At 35.4% G+C, this 24,371-nt stretch overlaps 1 protein-coding gene across 2 annotated transcripts; it reads left to right on the top strand.

Moving 5' to 3' along the window:
- Positions 1-21,081, top strand: LOC108326486 (serine/threonine-protein kinase TIO). 2 transcript variants are annotated; one of them, XM_017560015.2, is made up of 23 exons: positions 1-272; positions 352-426; positions 1,119-1,211; positions 1,366-1,440; positions 1,662-1,754; positions 2,131-2,194; positions 2,303-2,387; positions 3,041-3,113; positions 3,186-3,254; positions 3,363-3,443; positions 3,523-3,604; positions 3,735-3,884; positions 4,846-4,984; positions 10,738-10,767; positions 11,422-11,593; positions 13,474-13,572; positions 13,762-14,289; positions 14,503-15,660; positions 15,876-16,109; positions 16,586-16,729; positions 17,046-17,126; positions 17,658-17,846; positions 20,698-21,081. In XM_017560015.2, exons 1-23 carry the CDS (start codon positions 183-185, stop codon positions 20,941-20,943), a joined length of 4,050 nt encoding a protein of 1,349 aa, XP_017415504.1. In that variant the 5' UTR covers positions 1-182; the 3' UTR covers positions 20,944-21,081. The 2 variants fall into 2 exon arrangements, with proteins under 2 accessions (XP_017415504.1, XP_017415505.1); XM_017560016.2 differs by lacking the exon at positions 10,738-10,767.
- The last annotated feature ends 3,290 nt before the right edge of the window (positions 21,082-24,371 follow it).

Raw genomic sequence — 24,371 nt, 5'->3', positions numbered from 1 at the left:
TCTCAAATCTCTTTCACTTTTGAACATTTCCAAATTAGTCTCGCTCTTCTTCTTCTTCTTCTTCTCTCTACACACTTCGTTCTGCAACGTTCTGCAACATTTTCAAATCTCTTCCACTTTTAAACATTTCCAAATTAATTTCGCTCTTCTTCTTCTTCTCTCTACACACTTCGAATTCAAGAATGGGCGTTGAGAACTACCACGTGATTGAACTCGTAGGCGAGGGTTCCTTCGGGAAGGTATACAAGGGAAGGCGCAAGCACACGGGGCAGGTAAGCTACTCTTCTGATTAGGGTTTCTTCTGAGTCGATCTTTGCGATTGTTATCTCACTTTCGATTCTCTATCACTAGACCGTTGCAATGAAGTTCATAATGAAGCATGGGAAAACTGAGAAGGATATTCACAATTTAAGGCAGGAAATCGAGGTGATTGATTCATTTTTTTCTATACTGTTTTTACGCTATTTGAATCTCATTGTTAATGATTTTTAGTTGTTAAGAAATTTGAGAAGCGTTGGTCATGGAGTTTGTGTAGCTTGTTGTTTTGTGGCGTGGGTTTCTATTTATGTCACCACTATAGTGTCAAAAGTATTTGGGTTTGGAACAGACATGTTGCCTCAGAGGTATGATCATCAGGAGTATTTTGTTAAGAAGCTTCTTGTTAATGGTTACTATTTTTCAATTTTAATCATAATATCTATTGTAATTATTATTATTACCCGCGGACACAAAGACTTGTGTGTGTCTGCATTTTTATTAAGTTATCAAAGATAGTTGCCCCGGCATTTACTGCAACGGTTACTACTATTCCCTTAACAAAGATAACATGGTGTGAAATTGTGGATGCAAAAAGCCCTTACGAAAAGTAGTATCACTTATAGATTAGTAATTTTGTGTCGTTACAGTTAAGTCATGAGGTAACATTGGTAGAAACAATCATTTCATTTTTTTTAAATGATTTGTTGATGTATTGCCCATTTGCATAATCAATGAATGCACCTGATTTTACCTTGTAGGGCATAAGGTTTTCTTGTTATTGTTCTTGCTACTTATTAATATGGTTATTAATTACTTATGTTTGTGCTGACTGGTGACATATGATATCCTTAACTTTGCAGATCTTAAGAAAGTTGAAGCATGAAAATATCATTCAAATGCTTGATTCCTTTGAAAGCCCGCAAGAATTTTGTGTCGTTACAGAATTTGCACAAGTAATCATCTGTATTTTCAGTTGACAAACTCATACTTCAGTATCTGAATGTTAACACCATTAATTGGTGATCTAAGTATACTCAGCTAGCTGACAGTGGAACAGAACTTTCAATTTAAATGTTGTCATGCTGAAAATTTGTTTTTATTTTGCAGGGTGAGCTATTTGAAATTCTTGAGGATGATAAGTGCCTTCCGGAAGGCCAAGTTCAAGCAATTGCAAAGCAATTGGTATTTCCTCTTATTAAGTGATCTTCGCTCTTTCTTTAATAACTTTCGATGAGGAAAACGCAGATGAATACTTTAATTGAATATGTGCGCACTATATATATATATATATATATATATATATATATATATATATATATATATATATATATATATATATATATATATATGCATGTATCTTTTATCATCTTAGCAGAAGTTCATTTTTAGTTTGGGTTATGCAGGTAAAAGCTTTACACTATTTGCATTCCAATCGGATCATCCATCGCGATATGAAGCCCCAAAATATTCTAATTGGTGCTGGATCTGTTGTCAAGGTTTATTTAACTGCTAGTTTGTTCACATGGTGAAACATGCACTTAAATTTCTGTCTTATAGCTTGATATAGTAGAATTTGCCACTAATCCACTATCTATTGTCATGGTTTACATTGTAACCGAGTTTAAGCTTTGATTCATTCAATAGTTCGGTACACCTTTCCAATAACACACTTGGCGACACTTTGTGCATGTTTGGCTCAGCTTTTTTAATGTAAATATTTATTGTTTTTTTTTCCAAAATTTGTCGTTGGAAGCTATAAATAAAAGCTTTTTTGAGCCCCTGAGAAGCTAATTCAACTTTCCTGCAAATGAGTACATCGGAAAGTGGTCTAATATGTGTGATTTTTTTCCCTTTCTTCTGAATATGTTGTAGCTTTGTGATTTTGGGTTTGCACGTGCAATGTCTACAAATACAGTTGTTTTGCGATCTATAAAAGGTTTGGCTGATCGGTATTGATTTTGTTACTTTTGGAATCTTTCACTGCAATTTATACTTGAGGATAGTTCTATAGTGTGCAAATATTTAGACATAGTATGTTTTACAGGCACTCCGTTGTATATGGCTCCAGAGCTTGTACGTGAACAACCTTACAACCACACTGTAGATTTATGGTCTCTTGGCGTCATACTGTATGTTGGGTCTCTCTATTTATCTTCATCTAGTAATGGACTTTTTATTGTGATTGTGGTCGATTGTTCATTAAATCTGGCCTAATGCTTAATGTCTTTATCGTAGATCCCTTTACAAGATTTACAACTTCCATTTGTATTTTGCTATATATTCATGGATGGAGAATACGATTGCCATATAGATGTATTCTGAGTAGGTTCCTTTATTTAGTTGTATAACAAGAGGCTAAGTGTGAGAAGATGTTTAGGGTAAAGGAAGAGAGGATTGATGTGTTGGTGCTTTTGGTTTTTACTGAGTGAGCAGTGAGAGATGGCTGCTATGAAGTTGTCCTAGGTGTTTTTTCCTTTGCAACTCTTGGTTTCTCGTTTTAAATCCTTTCTATTTGTCACATACTTATGCCATTTTCTGGACAGAACTTCTTGTTTCTCTAGCAGAAGATACTTTCCCCAGCTTCTTGCATGTAATATTCAACCATTCTATCACCTTACCCTCGTGTAGTATGAATATTCCAGATCTGTTGCACTTTCCAAGAGTGATCTTAATGATGACGTTGTGTTACTAGTAGTTATGGTATTGTGTTTTGTTGAACAGCTTTCAGACCCTCAATTTTCTTTACCAGTCATGAGTCACCTTGTTTTCATGTTTACAACAGGTATGAGTTATTTGTTGGCCAACCACCATTTTACACAAATTCTGTATATGCTCTCATCAGACACATTGTTAAGGTACATTTCCCAAATGCGTTACTTTTGTTATTTAATCACTTGTGTATATTTACTACTAGTTCAACAATCCAGGATCCTGTTAAATATCCTGATCGCATGAGTCCAAATTTCAAAAGCTTTTTGAAGGGTTTGCTTAACAAGGTAGCTCACTTGTGAATATATCCCTTTTTTTATTGTCACATTGCTTTATTTTACTTTGATCTACAATGATATTTAAAATGCTTTGCTTTCTGAATTTATTTCAAGTAGGCACCGGAAAGTCGTCTAACTTGGCCGGCTCTTCTTGAGCACCCATTTGTTAAAGAAACCTCTGATGAACATGAGGCCAGGGTTAGTATTAGATTGTTCCACAACATGTAACTTGGTTGATTTCTTAACTAATTTATTAAAACATGGATTGAAACTTCAGGAATTGCGAGAGATAAATGGTTCACGCATGCGCAGTGAAGCAGAACGGATGGTTGAAGGGAAAACCATTCAAACTCCAACAGGTTCAGCCACTTCTAGTTCTGCAAAGTGACAGTACCTACCTTAGTCGTATATATTGATAATATACAACCGAAATATGCGTTATTTTTGTTACTTTCTATCCCTTCGCTGTAATAGTTTATTTTGTCACAGGCAAAAACAATCACATGGCAGGTATGGAGGGGCATATTGCTTCACCGCTTCAGAGTGAAGCTCAGTTAAATGGTCATAACATAGACAGAACTAACTCTTCAGTGCTTGATGATTCCCCGGGATTTTCAAATCAAAATATCGTAGAGTCAGGTAATTCTCCGGGCTTTATTGCTCATCATATGCCAATATCATTTCAAATCTTGTGTCTGCACTTCCAACTATTGGTATTCCTGTTTACATTCCTTCCTAGTGCATTTTGTTATGAAAAAAAGGTACAGGTAAAAAAATTGGAATTACAAATGGTTCTTCATCCTGACATTTCTATTTTAATGTGTTAGGGATGTCTTTAACGTTTCCTCTTTAAATTAAAAAAAAAAATCTAATATTTAAATTTAAATTGGTAGGGTGAGCTTTTTGTTAATGTAATTATGTTATATTTCTGATTTGTTCGGGGTGCTCATGAGAACAGACGTGACACGTATGTTCCGTCCAAAGGAATTGATTGAATGCCGCATACACTTAAAAAACCAAGAATTAAAGTGTGGGTATTGTTTTGGTCTAATATATGAGGTTAAGCCTATAAATGGGCTTGCTGGCCAATGAAAAGGGGATTCCTCGATATTTTAGGTTTCTTGTTTTTCTGATTTTGTCTAAACTCACATGTCCTTCGCATTTCCAAAGCTAACATTGCAAAATAATACTAATACAAAATGTTAAAATTTTCATTATGATCTCTCTCCATTCCAATCACTTCCTTTGGAGCTGTATCCTTTCATACAAATGAATTGGTGGAAGCTGTAAAAGCATCTGCTGTTCAAACATTGACATTTTTTTTTTGAGTTTTGTCCTACCCGTGTATTATACTTGAATTCTTGTTTAGGCTTTAAGCCTTTGATTCACCAATTTTTTTTTTTGAGGAATGGATGCATGCATAACATTCGTATGCATCCAGTACGGGACTTTAGTGACGTGTTCTTAAGGATTGAACTATGAACTTGTGTTACAATTTCTGTTCTGTTAACTTTCTGAAATAAATTTTCAAATGTCTCGATTATTATTCTTTATTTTCACGAACACGTGTAATATGATTGACGTAAATACTTCTGGACAGGCTGCCAAAGATTGGACAGACTTGAAAATAACTCTCGCACAGTCAAAAGTGCAAAAATAATTGGTCAAGATAATGAAGCGTTGGGACATATTCTGCTACCACTGCAAAAATGGTCAAAAGGATCTCAAAATATTTGCAGGTATATATGAATTTCATGCTCAAAATAAAACTTCTATTTTCCAGATTAAATTCTCCTGAATCTCATTAAATGTTGAGTTGGTTTTAATATCTGGAGTTTACTCATTGTAACTTTTCTTTTAAGATTTTTTTCAATTTTAATATTCAGAAGCTGGAAGTATTGTTTTTGACTTGGAATGTAGAAATGCTATCTTGTTATCCTTCCAAAACATGGTTTTATTGTATTTCTGCTCAATGCATAATGTTTTTCGTATAGTTTTTGTTAGATGTTAAGATGTGTGTTTCTGTTATTTGGGCTTAGTCTATTCTGTATTAAGGGCATTGGCCCATATCTTACAATATAAATAAACTACCCTATGTGTAGTCTAAACACATAAGGGATATTTTCTCCCAATCTTCTTTATTTCTCATATGGTATCTAGAGCACAGGAATAGTTCCAGTCAACTTCACGGTCTCCGGCACCCATCACTGCTGCTGTTGTCGCGTCGCCGCCGCTGCCGTCGCCACCGACGCCGTCGCCGCCGCCGCCGCCGCTGCCGTCGCCACCGACGCCGTCGCCGCCGCCGCCGCCGCTGCCGTCGCCACCGACGCCGTCGCCGCCGCCGCCGCCTCCGTCGCCGGAGCACCAGAATCGACCAGCGACCACACCATCGGAAGCGTCTCGGCCGGGCGACCACCGTCGCACGAAAATCGCCGCGATCGGAGCTCTCACGCGCCTCCACGCGCCACCGCAAGAGTCGCCGCTGCCGCCGCTGCCGCCGCGCGTGCCGGCGCGTCGCCAGAGCTTTCCGCCGCCGATCAGCACCGCCGTGATCGCCTCCTCGCCCTCTTTCTGGATCTGTGGTCGTTGCGTCAATCGGAGCACTTTGAATTTTTAGGGTTTCTCCCTCTCCATGGCGTCTTCCTCGTCTACAAACACCTCTATTGGTGGCTCATCTTCTGATCCCTCAATATATACTAATTATGTGAATGTACACTTGTCCATTGACAAGTTAGATGGCACAAATTATGCAACCTGGGCGTCCGACATCAAACTTTGGTTGAAGAGTCAGGGGTACTTAGATCATCTTACTCAAAATGTGACTACTGCTCTCATAGATGACACTTCCCGCTGGATGAAAATTGATGCTCAGTTATGCATTGTTATAAAGTCCACCATTCACTCCTCATTGAAACAAATGTTTCGATCCTATGAGACATGTTCAGAAGTATGGGCACAAGCAAAGTTGTTATACACAAATGACACTCAGCGTCTTTATGGTGTTTGTCAGGACCTATTAACTGTTATTGGTCCGCGCAATCCTGGTCCCATGGCAGAATATTTGGGTAAAATTCATGCCCTTCTTCATGACTTTAATGATATATTACCTCCTGCTTCCACTCCTGCTGAAGAATTGGAACAACGATCAAAGTTCTTCATGTTGTTGGCATTATACGGACTCTCTGATGATGTTTCTCATGTCCGTGATCAGATTTTGGGTTCTCCTGTCATACCCAACTTTACTTCTACTTGTTCTGCTCGTTTGCGTATACCGAGCAAACCCGTCACTGAGACATCTCCTCGTACTGATGATTCCTCTGTTATGGCTGCTCAACGTGATGATCGAAGTCGGTCTCGCAAGCCAAGTAAAGGACGTCCAAAATGTGACCATTGTGGCAAGTTAGGCCACAAGATTGATAGATGTTATGCTCTCCATGGACGTCCTCCTCGACCTGTAGCAGTGGCAAATTCTGATCCACCTCCCCGATCACCGTCTGCAGACCATCCTACTTCATCTAATATCGTAGACAAACCTGCAATCTTTAACGAATTTCTCAGATGGTATGAGGATCATCAGCACTCTGGTTCCACTACATCTGCATCTGTTGCACGTACAGGTACACCTTTTGTTGGTCTAACTCACTCCCTTGGACCTTGGGTCCTTGACTCAGGCGCCACCGATCATATCACTGGTAACAAGTCCTTGTTTTCTTCCTTGTCATGTCCGACTAATTTACCCTCGGTAACAATGGCTGATGGGTCTAGAGTCTCATCTCATGGTATTGGTACTGTTAATATTTTTCCATCCATATCCATTGATCATGTACTTTATGTCCCTGGGTCTCCCTTCAACTTATTGTCCATTAGTCGTTTAACTCGTACTCTTAATTGTGTTATTTCCTTTACTAAAGATTCTGTTTGGTTGCAGGACCGGAGTTCGAAACACATGATTGGCACAGGATGTGAGTCTCATGGCCTTTATCATCTCCGCCCTTCTCCACATGTTGGCGTAGTCATGGAGTCACCATCCCTTCTTCATGCTCAGTTCGGTCATCCTAGTCTTGCCAAACTACAACAACTTGTCCCGAGGTTGTCCACATTATCAAGTTTGTCGTGTGAGTCTTGTCAATTAGGGAAGCATACTCGTAGTTCCTTTCCTCGTAGTGTCTTACAACGGGCGTCGTCCCCCTTTTCATTGGTTCATTCTGACATTTGGGGACCTAGTCGTGTTAAGTCCATTTTAGGTTTTCAGTATTTTGTTACCTTTATTGATGACTATTCCAGATGTACTTGGTTGTTTTTAATGAAGAATCGTTCTGAGTTGTTTTCTATTTTTCAATCTTTTTTCAATGAAATAAAAACACAGTTTGGGGTGTCTATTCGAAATTTACGTAGTGATAATGGCCGTGAATACCTTTCTCAACCGTTCAAACAGTTTATGGCTTCTCATGGCATTCTTCACCAAACCTCATGTGCTTATACCCCTCAACAAAATGGGGTGGCTGAGCGTAAGAATAGACACCTTATTGAAACAACTCGTACACTTCTTATTCATGGTCAAGTACCCTCACGTTTTTGGGGTGATGCAGTTCTCACAGCATGTTATCTTATCAACCGCATGCCATCTTCCGTCCTAGATAACAAAATCCCTCATTCTATCTTATTTCCTCAAGACCCTCTGCATCCATTACCTCTTCGAGTTTTTGGGTCTACATGTTTTGTTCATGATTTTCGTCCTGGTCTTGATAAGTTATCTCCTAGGTCTCACAAATGTGTCTTCTTAGGATTTCCACGGTCACAAAAGGGCTATAAGTGTTTTTCCCCTTCCCTCAATCGTCATTTTATCTCTGCTGATGTCACTTTTGATGAGTCTTCTTTTTACTTTTCACATCTATCTTCTAGTTCTGTACCTCTCCCTGTTACTGTTGATATTCCTCTTATCTGTGATCCTCCTGGTGATGCTCCACCCATTTTGTCTTCTCCTTCTTTAGACTCTCATTCACCACAGGATCATCCTTCACCTCCACCCCTTCAGGTTTATAGTCGCCGTAATTGTCTCCCTCATGACTCACTTCCGGTGCCGCCTCATGTGTCTCCTCCGGCTCCAGCAACTGAGTCTGACTTGCCTATTGCCCTCCGTAAAGGTATACGCTCTACCCGTAACCCTTCCCCCCATTATACTGTTCTTAATTACCACAGATTATCTCCATCTTTTTATACTTGTCTCTCATCCATTTCTTCTGTGTCAATTCCCAAATCTGTGGGTGATGCCTTAACTCATCCTGGTTGGCGTCAAGCTATGATGGATGAATTAAGTGCTTTACAGGAAAGTGGAACTTGGGAGCTTGTCCAATTACCATCTGGAAAGTCTGTTGTTGGTTGCAGGTGGGTGTATGCTATCAAGGTTGGTCCTGATGGCACAATTGATCGTTTGAAAGCTCGACTGGTTGCCAAAGGCGGCTACACACAGATTTTTGGTTTGGATTATGGTGATACTTTTTCTCCAGTGGCAAAAATGACCTCTGTTCGCCTTTTCATTGCCATGGCCGCTCTTCGACAATGGCCTCTTTACCAACTTGATGTCAAAAATGCTTTTCTCAATGATGATTTGCAGGAAGAAATTTATATGGAGCAGCCGCCTGGCTTTGTTCCTCAGGGGGAGTCATCTGGATTGGTATGTCGTCTTCGCAAATCCTTGTATGGCCTAAAACAGTCTCCTCGGGCCTGGTTTGGTAAATTCAGTTGTGTTGTTCAACAATTTGGTATGTCTCGCAGTGAAGCGGATCATTCAGTGTTCTATCGCCACTCGAGTGCTGGATGTATCTATTTAATAGTGTATGTCGATGATATTGTTCTCACAGGAAGCGACTATCTTGGCATCTCTCAGATGAAACAACACCTTTGTCATCATTTTCAAACCAAAGATCTTGGCAAACTCCGGTACTTTTTGGGTATTGAAGTAGCTCAATCCAATGATGGTATTGTCATATCTCAGAGGAAGTATGCGTTAGACATCTTGGAGGAAACAGGGTTAATGAACTGTAAATCTGTTGAGACACCTATGGACCCTAACATCAAACTCCTACCAAATCAGGGGGAGCCTTTCTCAGATCCTGAACGGTACAGAAGACTAGTTGGTAAATTAAACTATCTTACTGTTACGCGTCCTGACATTTCCTTCGCAGTTAGTGTGGTGAGTCAATTTCTAAACTCCCCATGTGAAGACCATTGGGATGCAGTTGTTCGTATACTGAAGTATATTAAAAGATCACCTGGAAAAGGTTTGCTATATGGCCCTAACAACGATACAAAGATCGTTTGCTATTCAGATGCTGATTGGGCTGGTTCCCCTTCTGATAGGAGGTCTACTTCTGGATATTGTGTCTCTATTGGTAGCAACTTGATATCTTGGAAAAGTAAGAAGCAAAGTGTTGTGGCAAGGTCGAGTGCAGAAGCAGAATATAGAGCTATGACATCAGCTACTTGCGAGCTTGTGTGGCTTAAACAATTGCTTAGTGAATTGAAATTTGGAGATGTCACTCACATGATACTTATATGTGATAATCAAGCTGCTCTCCATATTAGCTCTAATCCTGTCTTCCATGAGAGAACCAAACACATTGAAGTTGATTGTCATTTCATTCGAGAAAAAATCATATCCGGAGATATCAAGACTGAGTTTGTTAACTCAAGCAACCAGTTGGCAGACATATTCACTAAGTCCTTACGAGGACCTAGAATTGATTATCTTTGTAACAAGCTTGGAACATATGATTTATATGCTCCAGCTTGAGGGGGAGTGTTAGATGTTAAGATGTGTGTTTCTGTTATTTGCGCTTAGTCTATTCTGTATTAAGGGCATTGGCCCATATCTTACAATATAAATAAACTACCCTATGTGTAGTCTAAACACATAAGGGATATTTTCTCCCAATCTTCTTTATTTCTCATAGTTTTAAAAGTTCAATCACAAATTTGCAACGTGCTTTCTCTCTCTCTAGTTAAGTAAATCATGTGTTGTCTATTTTACTTCCTTGATTGGCTGCTTTTGTACGTCAGGCTGTTTGAGGGTCTCTAGCAGTCATTCTATAAACTTTTTAATGTTGCATTTTTAAACTATTTACTTGAAATAGACTTGTTTGGACGTTGACGGGGCCAAGAGCCATAGTTAAATGCTGTTTACAATTTTTTTTTTGTTTTTCTCTTGTTGATACTGCAAGACCAGCCAGATGATGTTTGCTGGTTGGTAGTGAGAGGTTTAGTTCACTTCCTTGATTGTCTGCTTTTGTATGTCAAACTGTCAGAATGTCTCTGGTAATCATTGTAAAACTAATTAATGTTTAATGTTGTGTTTTTATCAAAACTAATTAATTGAAACAGCCTTATTTTATAAATGTTTTTCTAAGTTTTTATTTTTTAAAACATATGTACAAGTTAAATTTAGCTTTTGGAGAAACTCATTGCACTTTTTTTCTTATTTTTTCTCTTCTAGAAATCCTCATGGAGACGTTTTTCCAATCAGGTTCTATGTGACATTTTAGTTTATTTTTTATTCTAGGCAAATAGTATGTAATGTACTTGGCTTCTGTTTTGTGCCAGCAGCACCATGTTGTTTTTATGTCTTCCTAAGATCTCTCTTGTCATACCTTGGGTATTTTCAGCAGGTATCGTCATAAATGATTTGTTGAGAAAGGCTTTATGTAACTTACTTTTTCTATTTTTATAATTATCTTCTCAGTTGTATTCTCAATTGTAGTTTGCTGCGAAGGATGTAAAGTGCTAATATTAGTGTTATTTGATTTGCAGATACTGCTGCATCACATAATCCCTTTTAAGTTTGCATTGTTTCTGACTAAATCATTGTCTTTTATTTTTGAAATAGTAATGCAAACTCAGAGTCTAGTGTTTTTTGGGCTTTTCATTTCATGTATTTTTTTTTTCATGGAAAAATAGGTTCCCTTTAGTGTGGTGTTGTCCTATTCTCTCTTTATCTTCTACATAAAAATAAAATAAATCATATTGATTGACGACAAGTAGGCTTTTATATAGTCATTTAAATTTTAAAACACTTTCAGCAATTCAGTAACCTTTAAATTAAAAGTTATTGCTTTTTAGGCTCGAGTACACAACTTTCATAATTATCTTTGAAGTCTAATTGCATGTGAGCAATGTACAGTGATCAAGATGTTCCTCAATCAAATCAGTCATTGAGGATTCTCTCAAACCTAGTTGCAGCTGGTGCCTTCAATTCTAGTGGACGAATAGATGAACTAATAAGAGAGCTTCTTGTGTTTACTGGATCAGTTATAGCCATTAAGTCCTCTGAAGTTACTGACATGATAGCAAAGGTACATGACAATGACATCTATTATAGTATTTTTGTTTTTAAATTTTGACTGGTAAAACATGATTGGATTTTAGTTTGATGCATGCTAGAATATTTCAGTCCGTGTGAATATCTCAGAATTTTTTTTTTTGGAATATAATCTATTATGGAATCATTTAGTTTACTAGTTATATAATTTAGGAAGCAATCTTAGTAATTGTTGAAGAAGCGATCTTAGGAGCTGTTTATAATTTCTTATGTTTCTTGATTTGTTTACTTAATAAATTTATTTAGAGCTAGCAGTCTTATTCATTGTATTAGTGAACTCGGGCTTATACTAGGCGTACAACTATGTAATCTGATTAATAAGTTATTGTATTTATAAATTGGTAGCATTGCTCTGAACTTTACACACATCGTATGTATTCTACCTCGTTATCCATGAAACTATTACTCCCTTATTCTCCTTTAGTCCTTCCTTTAGCCTCAATATTTGAGATGACAAGAGAGTGGTTTTGTCCATGTGGATGGGGTTTGTCCTTTTAGCTTTGTTGAGTTCCAATAATGTGAAAACTCTTTATCAATTGCCTCCCAAAATATCATCCTTGAGAGCCCATGTTTTTTTAAGACTGTTTTTTTCTTGAAGTATATGGGAAAAATTGGGGGAGCATCTAGGGAAAAGACTAGTAGAAGCCCTATTGTTGGAAAACTGCCTTAATTGATTGCACTCATTCCTGGACTGCTTTGATTATGTCCTAATAGAGTTGGTAGCCTCTTGGAAAGGGATGGCTACCTATGGAAGGATTGACAAGAAGGGTTGAGTCAAGTGTTGGGTAGTGCAACTTTTAAGACGTTGGTTCTTGTTAGAAGTCTCACATCAACTAGAGATAAGACCAATTTAGAGTATATATGTGGTGCATATCTCACCTTACAAGCTAGTTTTATAAGGTTGAGTCAGGTTTAAAATCCATTTCTTAACATGATATTAGAGCCGTGGGTTAGAGTCTATCGTAGTGAAATTTGATGTTCGTTGGGTTTATTGTTCCACTCGTTATCGGACCACCCATTAATATTGTTGGAAATCCTACATCGACTAAAAGATAAGACCAATTTAAAGTATATAAGTGGACGCAAACCTTACCTTACAAGCTGGTTTTGTGGGGTTGAATTAGGTTTAAAGTTTACTTCTTAACTTGGTATCAGAGCTAGGTTAGAGTTTATCCTAGTGAAATTTGTTGGGCATATCCTTCCACCCGCTATTGGACCACCCATTAGTGTCTAGTCTCACGCTTGAGAAGTATATACCTTGGTGTGAGGGGATGTGTTGGAAGTCCCAAATCAACTAAAGATAAGATCAATTTAAAGTATATAATTAGGTGCAAACCTTATTTTACAAGCTGGTTTTGTGGGGTTGAGCTAGGCTTAAAGTCCCCTTCTTAACAAATATCTAGTTCTATGCTCGAGATGTATATACCTCAATGTGAAGGGAGTGTGTAGGAAGTTCCAGATTGATTAAAATTTAGAGTATATATATGGTGGTATAAACCTCACTTTACAGTCTTATTTGAGGAGTTGAATTAGATTTTAAACTAAAATTCTAAGACCTAGTAAGGAGAGTAAGGAAAGCTATTGGCCAAACCACTAATGAAAGATATAGATTCAAATTGTTTGTCATTAGACATAACTTATGATAGGACATAATGGCATTGGTTGATTGAAGTGCTGATTGCATCTGGTTAGGCTTTTGTAACACATTGTTTTAGAAGGCATTAATCCCAGCACATGAATTAAATTAGACGCTCTTAGTTTAATGAGGCAGACATTAAACTGGGTTTGTCTACATTTTGGGTTTTTTGACAATAACCGACTATTCCCAAGTTTAAGCTATTTTATTCGGTGCAGGGCTTCTCTATCACTAAGATTTTGCTAGATAATGGCGGAAGTTGCTCTTCAAGATCTTATCTAAGTCACTGGGTTGAATTTGTTGAGATCTATTCTCAGGTAACACTTTCCGTCATGAAATTCACATCTTGATAATTTATATTTTCAATAAAAGTTGTGCCGTTTTCATTCATTTTTTCACCCAGCCTATATGCACTGAATACTAGTTTGTATAACTTAGATGCATAAGCTCTTGATAATTGTCTGTTTCTTACTTGTTTTTAGTACTTAATATTATACGATTTTCAGGTTGTAGCATCAAATAATGATGCATCTGGAAGAGTTCTCTATGAATCCAGTGCTTGCATTACAGTCATGCTGTCTGGAGTTGCTCAGGTGCTCATGTCATCTCAAATTTCAGGCCAAGAGACATCGAATGAAACAGCTAACAAAATTTTAGACCACGCAAAAACGATGGGTTTAGTGGACCATCTATGTCTGTGTTTAGCCACATCTGGATCAAGTCTTATTTCTGGTTCTTCCAACATGTTAAGGGCTGCTTCTGAAGCATGCAGAGCTATCTGGTCTTTGATTAATGCACTGGATATTCTTTTTATGAAAAAATGTGCCATTTTGTTTCCCATTAATGCGTTGCGCAGTCATTCTTTGCATAGGATGGAAGTTTTGCAACATGAGCAAAATCTCTTTGACAAAGCAGATTCAACAAAAATTGTTGATTCAATGACAAGAGCATTTCTTAGATCTAAAGCTGTCCAGGTTGCTGTTTACTATTGTTTTCACCAACGACTTGAGTCTGCAATGAATTGTTGTCTTCAGGTAATTGTGGTTTACTGCTTGCCCCTTTTTTTGGATATATGGCAACGCGTTTTATACATGTTTTATATTGGTCAAATCTGGTAAATCAATCAAATATTTTTTTTGCTGTTTTCTTGATGATGTTGTAGCACATAATTCCTATTTGCACAAAGCTTGTGGTTGTAATTATGGCAGAGGTAAAGGTGATTTAATTTTTATATTCTGTTTTTCCAGCTTTTGTCAAGGTGCTGCCTACATAATGAAATTGTTCCAGCTGTCCTTTGTGGTCTTCCCAGTTCCCTTCCGGTGACTACTGTTGTTAGTGGGGGTGGTGATGGAACTATTGTTTCAGAAGTTTTCACTGTTTTATCATTATGCAGTTCCTCTGTTACCAAAGACGCACAGAGTATAGAACCAAGTAATGTAAAGTTCAAATTAACAAATCCTTCTGCTCTGGTTCGTCATTCATGTCTTGTTCTCGCAATAATTGCTCAGTGTTTGAAGTCAACGGGAAGAAATTCAGCAATGTTTATGCTCACTACCGCACCAAAGAAGCAGCTTGCTCGACTTTCGGTGCTTTCACATCATATTAGTCATGATGATAAAATAAAAGTCTCCATCGAACCTCAAAGTGCATCAGCCATGTTGGCTTTGGCATCCATTCTGTCTCTCGAGTCTGGGGCTTTAGTTGAGTCTCCAATATCTGAAATTGCAATACCTGTAATTCCTCGAACCTCTACACTAAGTGATCATCTTAAATTTTCATGTGGCAATGAAAATGAATTGGATCCTTGCAACTTCAGTGGGAAACTCTCTTATTGGCAAGGGGTAAGAGATGGGTATGTTGGTCTTTTAGATTCCAGAATCAAGTGGGGAGGACCATTGGCTGTTCAGCAGTTGTGTGCAAGTGGCATTCCTCTACTTCTTATGGGCTTATTAGGCAATGATGTTTTAAACGCATCTCATGGAACCGACCATCAAAATGATAGAGTTGGATTGTCTCCAATTGGTGTTGTATGGACAATTTCATTATTATGTCATTGTCTTTCTGGAGGTGCTTTGGTATATCGTCAAATTTTGATTAGGAATGAACATATTAAGCTCATTTCTAACTTGATATGTGATGTTCATATCAAGTTAGTGAAATGCTGGATCGGACCTGGTGGAGGGAAAGCAGGAGTCAGAGATCTAATAAATGCTGTGATAGATATCTTAGCATTTCCTTTTGTTGCTCTTCAAAATGCACCTGGCTTGCCTTCAGCCACTGCTTCTGTCAGCAGTGGCTTTCTTCTTAATATGGGCTCCCCTGGTCAGAGAGTATGTATGGAAGATAAGGGTATAGTTAAGGCAATTGAAGAAGATATGGGAAAATATATTAAGATACTTGTAGAGGTAAATTCTTTTTTCGATTCCTCATTTGGTAATTTTTATTGGAGATTAAGAAGCTCCAAGCAATATCATTGTATCATGTGATAGTAGTGAGATGTCAAAGTAACTGTTCTAATAGTTCCTATTACTTATATTTTGTTTTCAGTTGATTAGCCGATGAATTGCTATATTTACTTTAATGGTCATGTTATCATCATTAAATGGTTTGAACTTTTCAGGTTGGTGTGCCTGGTATTATCCTTCGGTGTGTAGATCATATGGATTTGAATGATTTGGGCAGGCCTGTCGCATTTCTGGCTAAGATGGTATGTCACCGACCTTTGGCAATCCAACTCGTGAGTAAAGGTCTTTTGGATCCAAATAGGATGAGAAAGTTGTTTGATTGTTCGGGCCCAAAAGAGGTCACACTGGATGCTCTTATGATTATTTCTGATCTGGCTCGCATGGACAAGGTTAGTTTCATTTTCCATTAAATGATTTTGTGAATGCAAATACCAAAGTCAGTCAGTTCTTACCTTTATTCTATCTATTCTTTTTACTAAGGCTGGTGAGTGCACATAAAAGAAAGAGGTACATGGGTGGAGATAGTGCTGTCTATTTTTCATAAATGTATTTTTGTGTTAAAAAATAAAAAGAATCTTTAGTTTACTTATTTGGTATTCACAGATGCAGCCATTCTCAAGTTAATCCTCTAAGGATATATTTAGTTTTTGTGAATTTATTGAACTTTTAGACTTTATATAGAGACTATCTTCAGTGCTAAGGCTTTGTCTGCAGGTATTTGTTTCAGTGTCAAAATGTCATTTTGATTTCAGTTGGTTGTAGTTTTACTTTGAACAAATATATACTCGCGGTTTCTGTATTTGCATTTTGGATATTCCTTAATCATATTTTGAAAAATCATTACTGTCTGTTTACTGGTGGTCAGGTATTCTATGAGTACATTAAAGGTGCTACTATTTTGGAGTTCTTGAAAGATTTTCTTTCACACGAGGATCCCAATGTGCGTGCCAAAGCCTGCAGTGCTCTCGGGAACATGTGTCGTCATAGCGCCTATTTTTATAGTTCTCTTGTAAGTGTTCTAAATAATGGTATTTGCCTTAAAGTAATTTATTAAGACAATGATATTTCGTTGTTGGATGTTTTTTTCTTTACATGATTTCATCTACTTCAGCCATTTTCTCCTGATGTTTATTTTTTGGTTACTATTAAGCAATTATGTATTTTCAACTGTTAAATATGAACAATTTTATGAAAAAGATTTATACTATGGCCGTAAGTGTTCCTTTCTTGGATGGACACAGCACACATGTGAAAAACGAAAGTGATTTTATGCTTTGTTCTGTTCTCATATTTTGAATTCTCTTATTTTCAATTGTGATTTCCAGGCTAGACATCAAATTGTTGGTATCCTTATCGAAAGATGTTCTGATCCAGACAAACGAACACGAAAGTTTGCTTGTTTTGCTGTAAGTTTTACCACGTTCCCGCTACAGAACCTAAAACTTGATCATAACGGTGTCGTTCATATTTAGTTCTTTATGCGTTTGATTTTATAAATTTGTTTATTTTGGCTTGTGGTATATGATTTCCAAAATACATTAGTTTGATTTTTATTGGTTAACTGTTAGAATTTGTTAGTAAAAAAAAGTTGAATTTACAATCGTTCCTATTTTTTCTTTCAAACCTATCAGATCAATCTTATATTTTCAAATAAGTGGGGGAGTTGAACTCTCCTTACCTCCCTTTCACTAAACCATCCTTAAATCGAGATATTAGTGTAATTGCATGGCATAATAACATAAAATGCGATCAATTATTTCTTTAATGTTTCACTTGTCAAACATTTAACTGTCGATGTACAAAGATGTGTCTAGCACAAATTTATCCTTCTTGCTTTAGATATGATGCTATCCTGTTTATGTTTTCTTATACCGTACACTTACCACTTTTCTTATATTTTCATCTCTTCTAATCTGGTGCACCATACCTGAATTCAGATTGGAAATGCAGCTTACCACAATGACTTGTTGTATGAGGAGCTGAGGAGATCGATTCCTCATTTAGCAAATTTGTTACAAATGGCTGAGGAAGATAAGACTAAGGCAAATGCAGCGGGAGCACTTAGCAATCTGGTTCGCAACTCTGACAAACTTTGTGAAGACATAGTATCTAAAGGAGCTGTTCAGGTTAGTGCAAAACTGCAATTTTTTTTTTAACATTGTGAAAGTTTTTATTTATGTTCTCAAGCTCAAGTGGTATCTATTTCAACAACTTATTAACTGATTTTTTTAAATATATTTTTTATTCCTCAAATTTATTATTTATAAACTGGATCATATTTTTCCAAATTTGAGAGATTAAAATAAACTTTTCATAGTTTGGAAAACTAAAATAGGAGATATTCCACATTCTTATGGATTAAAAATATGATTAAATTTTAATAATGCGTCTGGATTGAAAATTTTCAGAAAATGTTCATTTTTTAGAAATCTAAATATTTTATAATAAAGTATGTCATTTTAGTAGAGACTTTTTTAAAAATAATTATAAGTTAAAAAGTTTATTGAAGTAATTTAATTTATTGTTGGCTTGGGTAAAAATGAGACGGGATCAATTCAAACAACGAGGTTCACATGTGAAATAAATTTTTATGATGATAAATTTTTTGACATTATTAAATATTTATATTAATATTGATTAAAAATGTTTTAGTCAATGTAAGGTCGGTGAAGTTTTTAACTAACTAAAGTAAGTTAGAAATTCAATCAAATATTAAAAAAATAGTGAAAACCAACTGACTATTCAATCAACTATTTTTTTTTTTCATATTTTGGTCGAAAACAAATGACTGATATTTTGAATTATTACTTAGAAATTCAATCAAATGTTAAAAAAAATAAATCTAGTGAAAACCAATTGACTATTCAATCAACTATTTGTTTTTTATATTTTGGTTGAAAAAAAAAACTTAATTACTATTATTTATATGATACTATTGACTGATATTTGAATTATTAGTTAAAAATTCAATCAAATGTTAAAATAAATCTAGTGTCTATTCTATTTGGTTTTTTATATTTTGGTCTAAATAAAACCTTAATTACTATTTTTATTTATAAAAAGGTTTAAACCATCGAATGATCTTCGTATTTATATGGGAATCTCAAATGGGTCATTATATTTTTAACTGTCTCAATTGGGTCCAAATATTTGTAAAATTGAACCAATTTTGCCATAATCGTTAAGTTGTCACAAACGGTGTTAAAATGTGTTGAGATGGATATACTGAGGTGAATATCTTCTCTTAAAAAAGTATGTTGTCATTGATGACATGGAATTTAATAAATAAAAAAGGGGGAAAATAGCTTGCACTCAGAAAAATCACATAGACCCAATTTGAAAAACCCTTTGAACCTTCGCCACTACCCTCATCATCCTTGCCGTCATACTTCTTATCCATCTCAAAACCAGTAGAAAACTGCACAGGAAACACCAATTGACCATCAAATTCAGTTCTGGATAACCGAAACCGCTAGCTCGTGGCTCCAGCAGGCGAGTTCAAGGAACCCGTCTGCAACTCAAAAGTAGTCCGGAAACTCCGGTACAACTGTCTTGATGTAGTCATCTGGTAGGCCAAGGTCCCACCGCAAGTGCTCAATGAGTGGCAGTGGGATTTTGTGGATTCTTGCAATCATCAAGAGTTTCAAGAGCCTGTCAGATGATTGGTGTTTGAACTGGTGTGATTGGTATACGAGCTGCTCCTCGGCGTCGAGGTGTAGGGTTTTCGGTGTCAGGCGGATGTGGGTTTGGAGGATGGTGGGAGTGGGGGGGAACTCTTTGAAGACGGAGGGGTACTTGCAGATGAATTTGATGGGGCGGAAGGGAAAGTGAAGGGTGCTTTTGATGAGTGAAAGAGGGAGGGATTTGGAGGGTTCGCGTTTGATGAGGGAGATCAAGGGTTTGCGGCTTTTCTCGTGCTCCACCGCGTGATCCAGGCCGCGGTCGCGGACGGGCTTGAATGTGCCATCAAAGATGGTTCGTAGGTGGTGGCGCTGCTGGTAGGGAGGAGGAGGACGGTTCCGGGTTGGGGTGCGGCGGGACAAGAGGAGGAGGAACCGCGTTGCGCCAGGTTGAGGCATTGGTGGCAATGGAAGTTTGCTGACACAGAGAGGGGAGATGGGGCTTTCTCGGATGTTCACCTGATTCATTTTGGAGGAGGAGCTTGCTTCTGATAAGGCGTAGATACCAACCATTGCCTTCCACCGATGCAAATAGGAAATGCCACCACAAATGCCATTTGGTTGCGCCATCGCGAGCACTTTCCTTGCCCCAGATAGAAGATCAAAACGAAGAAGAGAACAACCAAGGGTTGCCATGTCATAATCTCTTAAATTAAATAAAAATTTCACGTAATAAAATATTTTGACATCAGCGTATTAATTATGCAACACGTCAGCGCCAACTAACGCTGTTTGTTACAATTTAATGGTTATTGGCAAAATTAGTTCAATTTTACAAAAAATATAACCCAATTGAGACACTTGAAAACATGATGACCTAATTGAGATTACCATAAAAAACGAGGACCAACGAAGGGTTTAATCCTTATAAAAAATACTGACTGATATTTTGGAATTATTAAATACTGTTTAATATTCAAATAGTTTTTATATTTAAATCTAATTAAAATACTTTATGTAAAAGTAAATTTAAATTGCTATATTCAAATAGAATAGTTTAAAAAACTTTAGTAGTAGTTTTAACATGTATAGATATATGTAAACGTAATTAAAAAAACCTTTGTTTTGATTTCCATTTCATGGCTATAGGGAAAATAATATTGGCTATGTTCTCTTTCACAAAATTATAATAAAATCGTGCAAGTCATGCAACTTTGTAATCTGAAAACCAGTGAACTATTAATGTCAATCTCTCCAACAGTCAATTTTTTAAAATTTTAGTGGTAGTGATACTCAACTACTTGCTTTGGATGTAACTAATTCTTTGTATGGGTTGGATCGTGTTTTTCCTTTGCAGTCTCTGCTGAAATTAATTTCTGATTGTGCGGTATCAGCCCTAAATCCAGGCAGAAATGATTCAGGAAACGAATCTCCGCTTAAGATCGCTCTGTTTTCCCTTGCAAAGATGTGTGCACATCCACTCTGTAGACAATTCATCCGTTCATCACCTTTGTTCCCTGTGATTGGAAGGCTTCAGCAGTCTCCAGAATCATCCATAGCCAAATATGCCTCCGTCATCATTGGTAAAGTTGCTGATCCTTGACATTTTAAAATATATGCAATGTACATATATTGTAATGTCTATTCTAAGTGTTTAGTTTCTCTCTTCATGACTGTAACTTATTACTCAATCCTCTTAATTTTATTACCATTTATTGAAGAAAAATACATAAGTTAACATTATTAATGATTTCATAGTTAACAATGCAAAATTTATATTGAGTAAATAACTTTGATAACTGACACGTGCTTTATACGATATGCTTTATACGATATACCATATTCTGAACAACCTGTACATTTAATAGTTTGTGTACTAAGTGAAAATTTTATTGTAATGTTATTTAATTATATATAATTTTTGTTGACTGTTAAATTTAAAATAATTTAGTGATTTAATTTTAATAAAAAATAAGACGAATAAAAAGGCAAAGTTCTTAATTTGCAAGAAAAAATTATAAATTGAGTTAACAATGCAAAATTTATATTAAGTAAATAACTTTGATAACTGACGTGCTTTATACGATATTTTGAAAACTTGTACATTTAATAGTTTGTGTACTAATAGGGTAAATTTTATTGTAATGTTATTTAATTATATATGATATTTTTGTTGACCTTTGTAGTAATTGCCTTTTGTAATGTTTACTAGTGTAAGTTGGTTATTTATTTTTCACAAATGAAAAATTACATTAAGATTTTGTTAAAAAAAAATTATGAAATCACATTAAACTTGTGATAAAATTATATCATTCACATCATGAAAATCATTATATACTTTGAATCTAAGAGGAATATTATTATAAAATATTATGATTTTGTTCATGAAAATTATTATATACTTTGAATCTCATTAACTAAGAAAAAGGATATAGTTCATTTTTTCGTAAAGTATAATTTTAATTTTTAAACTCTGATGTAAACTTAATTTTTTTTTTATTTTTGAAACTTTACTATATTTTGATTTTCAAATTTTTTTAACACATCAAATAAATTTTATATAATTGAGTTTAAAAGATTATATTACTCATTCTTAAAGTTTAGGAAGTAAAATATATCAATTTTAGGAAGCAATTTTAATTTTTTTATCAAAATTTAAGACCGAAAATATAGTTAACTTTTTTTTTTCATAATAGTTTTTCTTTTGTTTGTGTACAATATAATTTTATTATGAATATAGTGTGTTTTCTCTGTTTTATTTAATAAAATCCTTTTGTAATAAGAATTATCCCTAACATGAGTTTATTGAGAATTTTAGTTTGTTAAGCAAATTCTCTCTTCTTGCTCGATTTTTCTCATCCACTTACATTAGAATTAGATTAGTTAAAATAAGTAAAAATATAAATAATTAAGAACATTTATGACTAAATTTCCTTTTAAGACTATTTACCAAAACCATTTTAAGGATGAATGTAAGACTTATGAAAAATATTTACCTTAACAGTAACAATTTTATTACTAGTAGTAATAAATTTTTCTTTATGAATGGAAAATATAATTAATAAGTTTATGTAAAAATAAAATGTGGAAAGCTAAATAAAAAATTTTAGTAGTTTAAATGGTAGAAAATTGTAATGATTTCAAGGACATGGGTTCAAACGTAAAATTTTTGGACTATAAATAGCCATGAGAGGAGAAATTATTCTGCACAAAGAGAGGAAGAATCAAGTGAGAAATCTTGACAAAATAGAGAAGAAAGAGTTAGGAAGAAATTTTTAGTTGCAAGAAGAGTAGAGGTTCTTGAGGGTTTTCGGGGAAACAAATTCTGAGCAAGAGATTAAGTCTGGAATAGAGATAGGGAAGCTAACATTTATAAGCTTTTATATTATGATTTAATATTGTTTTATTACTATTCATGTCTTGAAATTCTGTGTGAATATTGTTAATGAAAAACATATGTGTTTGTTGTATTGAATTTCTGTGTTAATATTATATGTTGTTGTTTTGAATTTGTAAATGAGAAATTTGTTAAAAACTAATTGAGGAACACTTTGGTTAAGGAAAGACTTGATACTTAAGTTGTCCATTGTAACGCACCTCTCTTTTCTAGAAGTCTACTCGACAAGTTTTTAACTTAAATCTTATTGAACAGATTATGTACGGTTAAATTATTGTGTAATATATCTTGTTGGAATGAAAATTTCTGATGAATTCATGTTATTGTGGTGGATATGAAATTATGAATTTGAGCATGATATGAGTTGATGAATATGAACATGACATGAGTCTCGTGGAGAGATTCCGTAATGATATGGTATTAGTGTATATGTTGATGTTGAGGGTCCTGTTATTGGAGGTTATCTTGATACTCTAATAATCATCCAGTCTCAAGTAGAGAATGATGAATTATGTGGTGAGAGGGGCAGGAGGTCCTGGTCTATGTGCCGGTTTTTGGATATAGTGTTGAAGACTAACCTTGTGGATGGTATGAAGTATTTTGGAAGTGTATTTGTAAGAAGAAGTAGAAGTCATCACAAGTGCATAACCTCCCGTGACCGCTCATCAACTTATCATCCGAATGAGTGTCTATTGGGTATTGTGGAATGAGTGTCTATATGGGTATTGTGGAATGAGTGTCTATTGAGTATTGTGGGATGATTGTCTATTAGGAATTGTGGTATGATGGGATGAATATCTATGGTGCGATTGTTGTATGATGGTATGAGGGTGTTTGACAAAATTATTATATGATGTTTGTTGAGTGTATCAAATTAATTATGCATGTTTTATAAATGATTTGTTGCATGTTAGCTCACCCTACTTGTTTGTGTCTGTGTTTGTGCGATGATTGTATAATTCGTTATACGATACGGGAGAAGATGAATGAATGTCGTCTGATTCAGTGTCAATGAAAATAGAGATAGAAGAATAAATTAGAAGAATTCGAGTTATATTTATGAGTTTGTAGTTGAAATCTGAGTTTAAAACATATATACATATCAACTATGAATTATCAAGTGTGAGATTATGAGATGTTACTTTAAATGTAATGCTACAATATATCAATTATGAATTATCAAGTGTGAGATTATGAGATGTTACAATGAACGTGTAAACACTAAGCGTATGATAAACGATATCAATTACTAAGTTAAAGAGCTATAAAATATGTTTATCACATATCTAACTTAAACCTTTTGCACTTGAAAGTAAAATCTAACATGATAATACAACGAAAGAAATATAATAGTAAATGAGATAAAATTATAAATGGAGTATGATAAAAATTAAAGAATAAAGCGTTGGATGATCTTTTGTACTAAAATTTCAATTTGGTTATTATATTTTAAGTAGTTTCAATTGGGTTTTATTTTTGAAAATATGATGTAATTTGATATTTTTCGTTAATACACTATTAACTCAATACCATGTGTCATTCTTATTTTTATTGTTTTTTAATTTATTTTCAATTCTTGTTTTTTTTTAAAAAAATTGTCAAGTGTTAAATGTGAATCTTGCCATCCAGTAGAG

Source organism: Vigna angularis, chromosome 3 (assembly GCF_016808095.1).
Source record: "Vigna angularis cultivar LongXiaoDou No.4 chromosome 3, ASM1680809v1, whole genome shotgun sequence".
Classification (NCBI taxonomy): Eukaryota; Viridiplantae; Streptophyta; class Magnoliopsida; order Fabales; family Fabaceae; genus Vigna; species Vigna angularis.
This window is presented reverse-complemented; position numbering and strand designations above follow the sequence as displayed.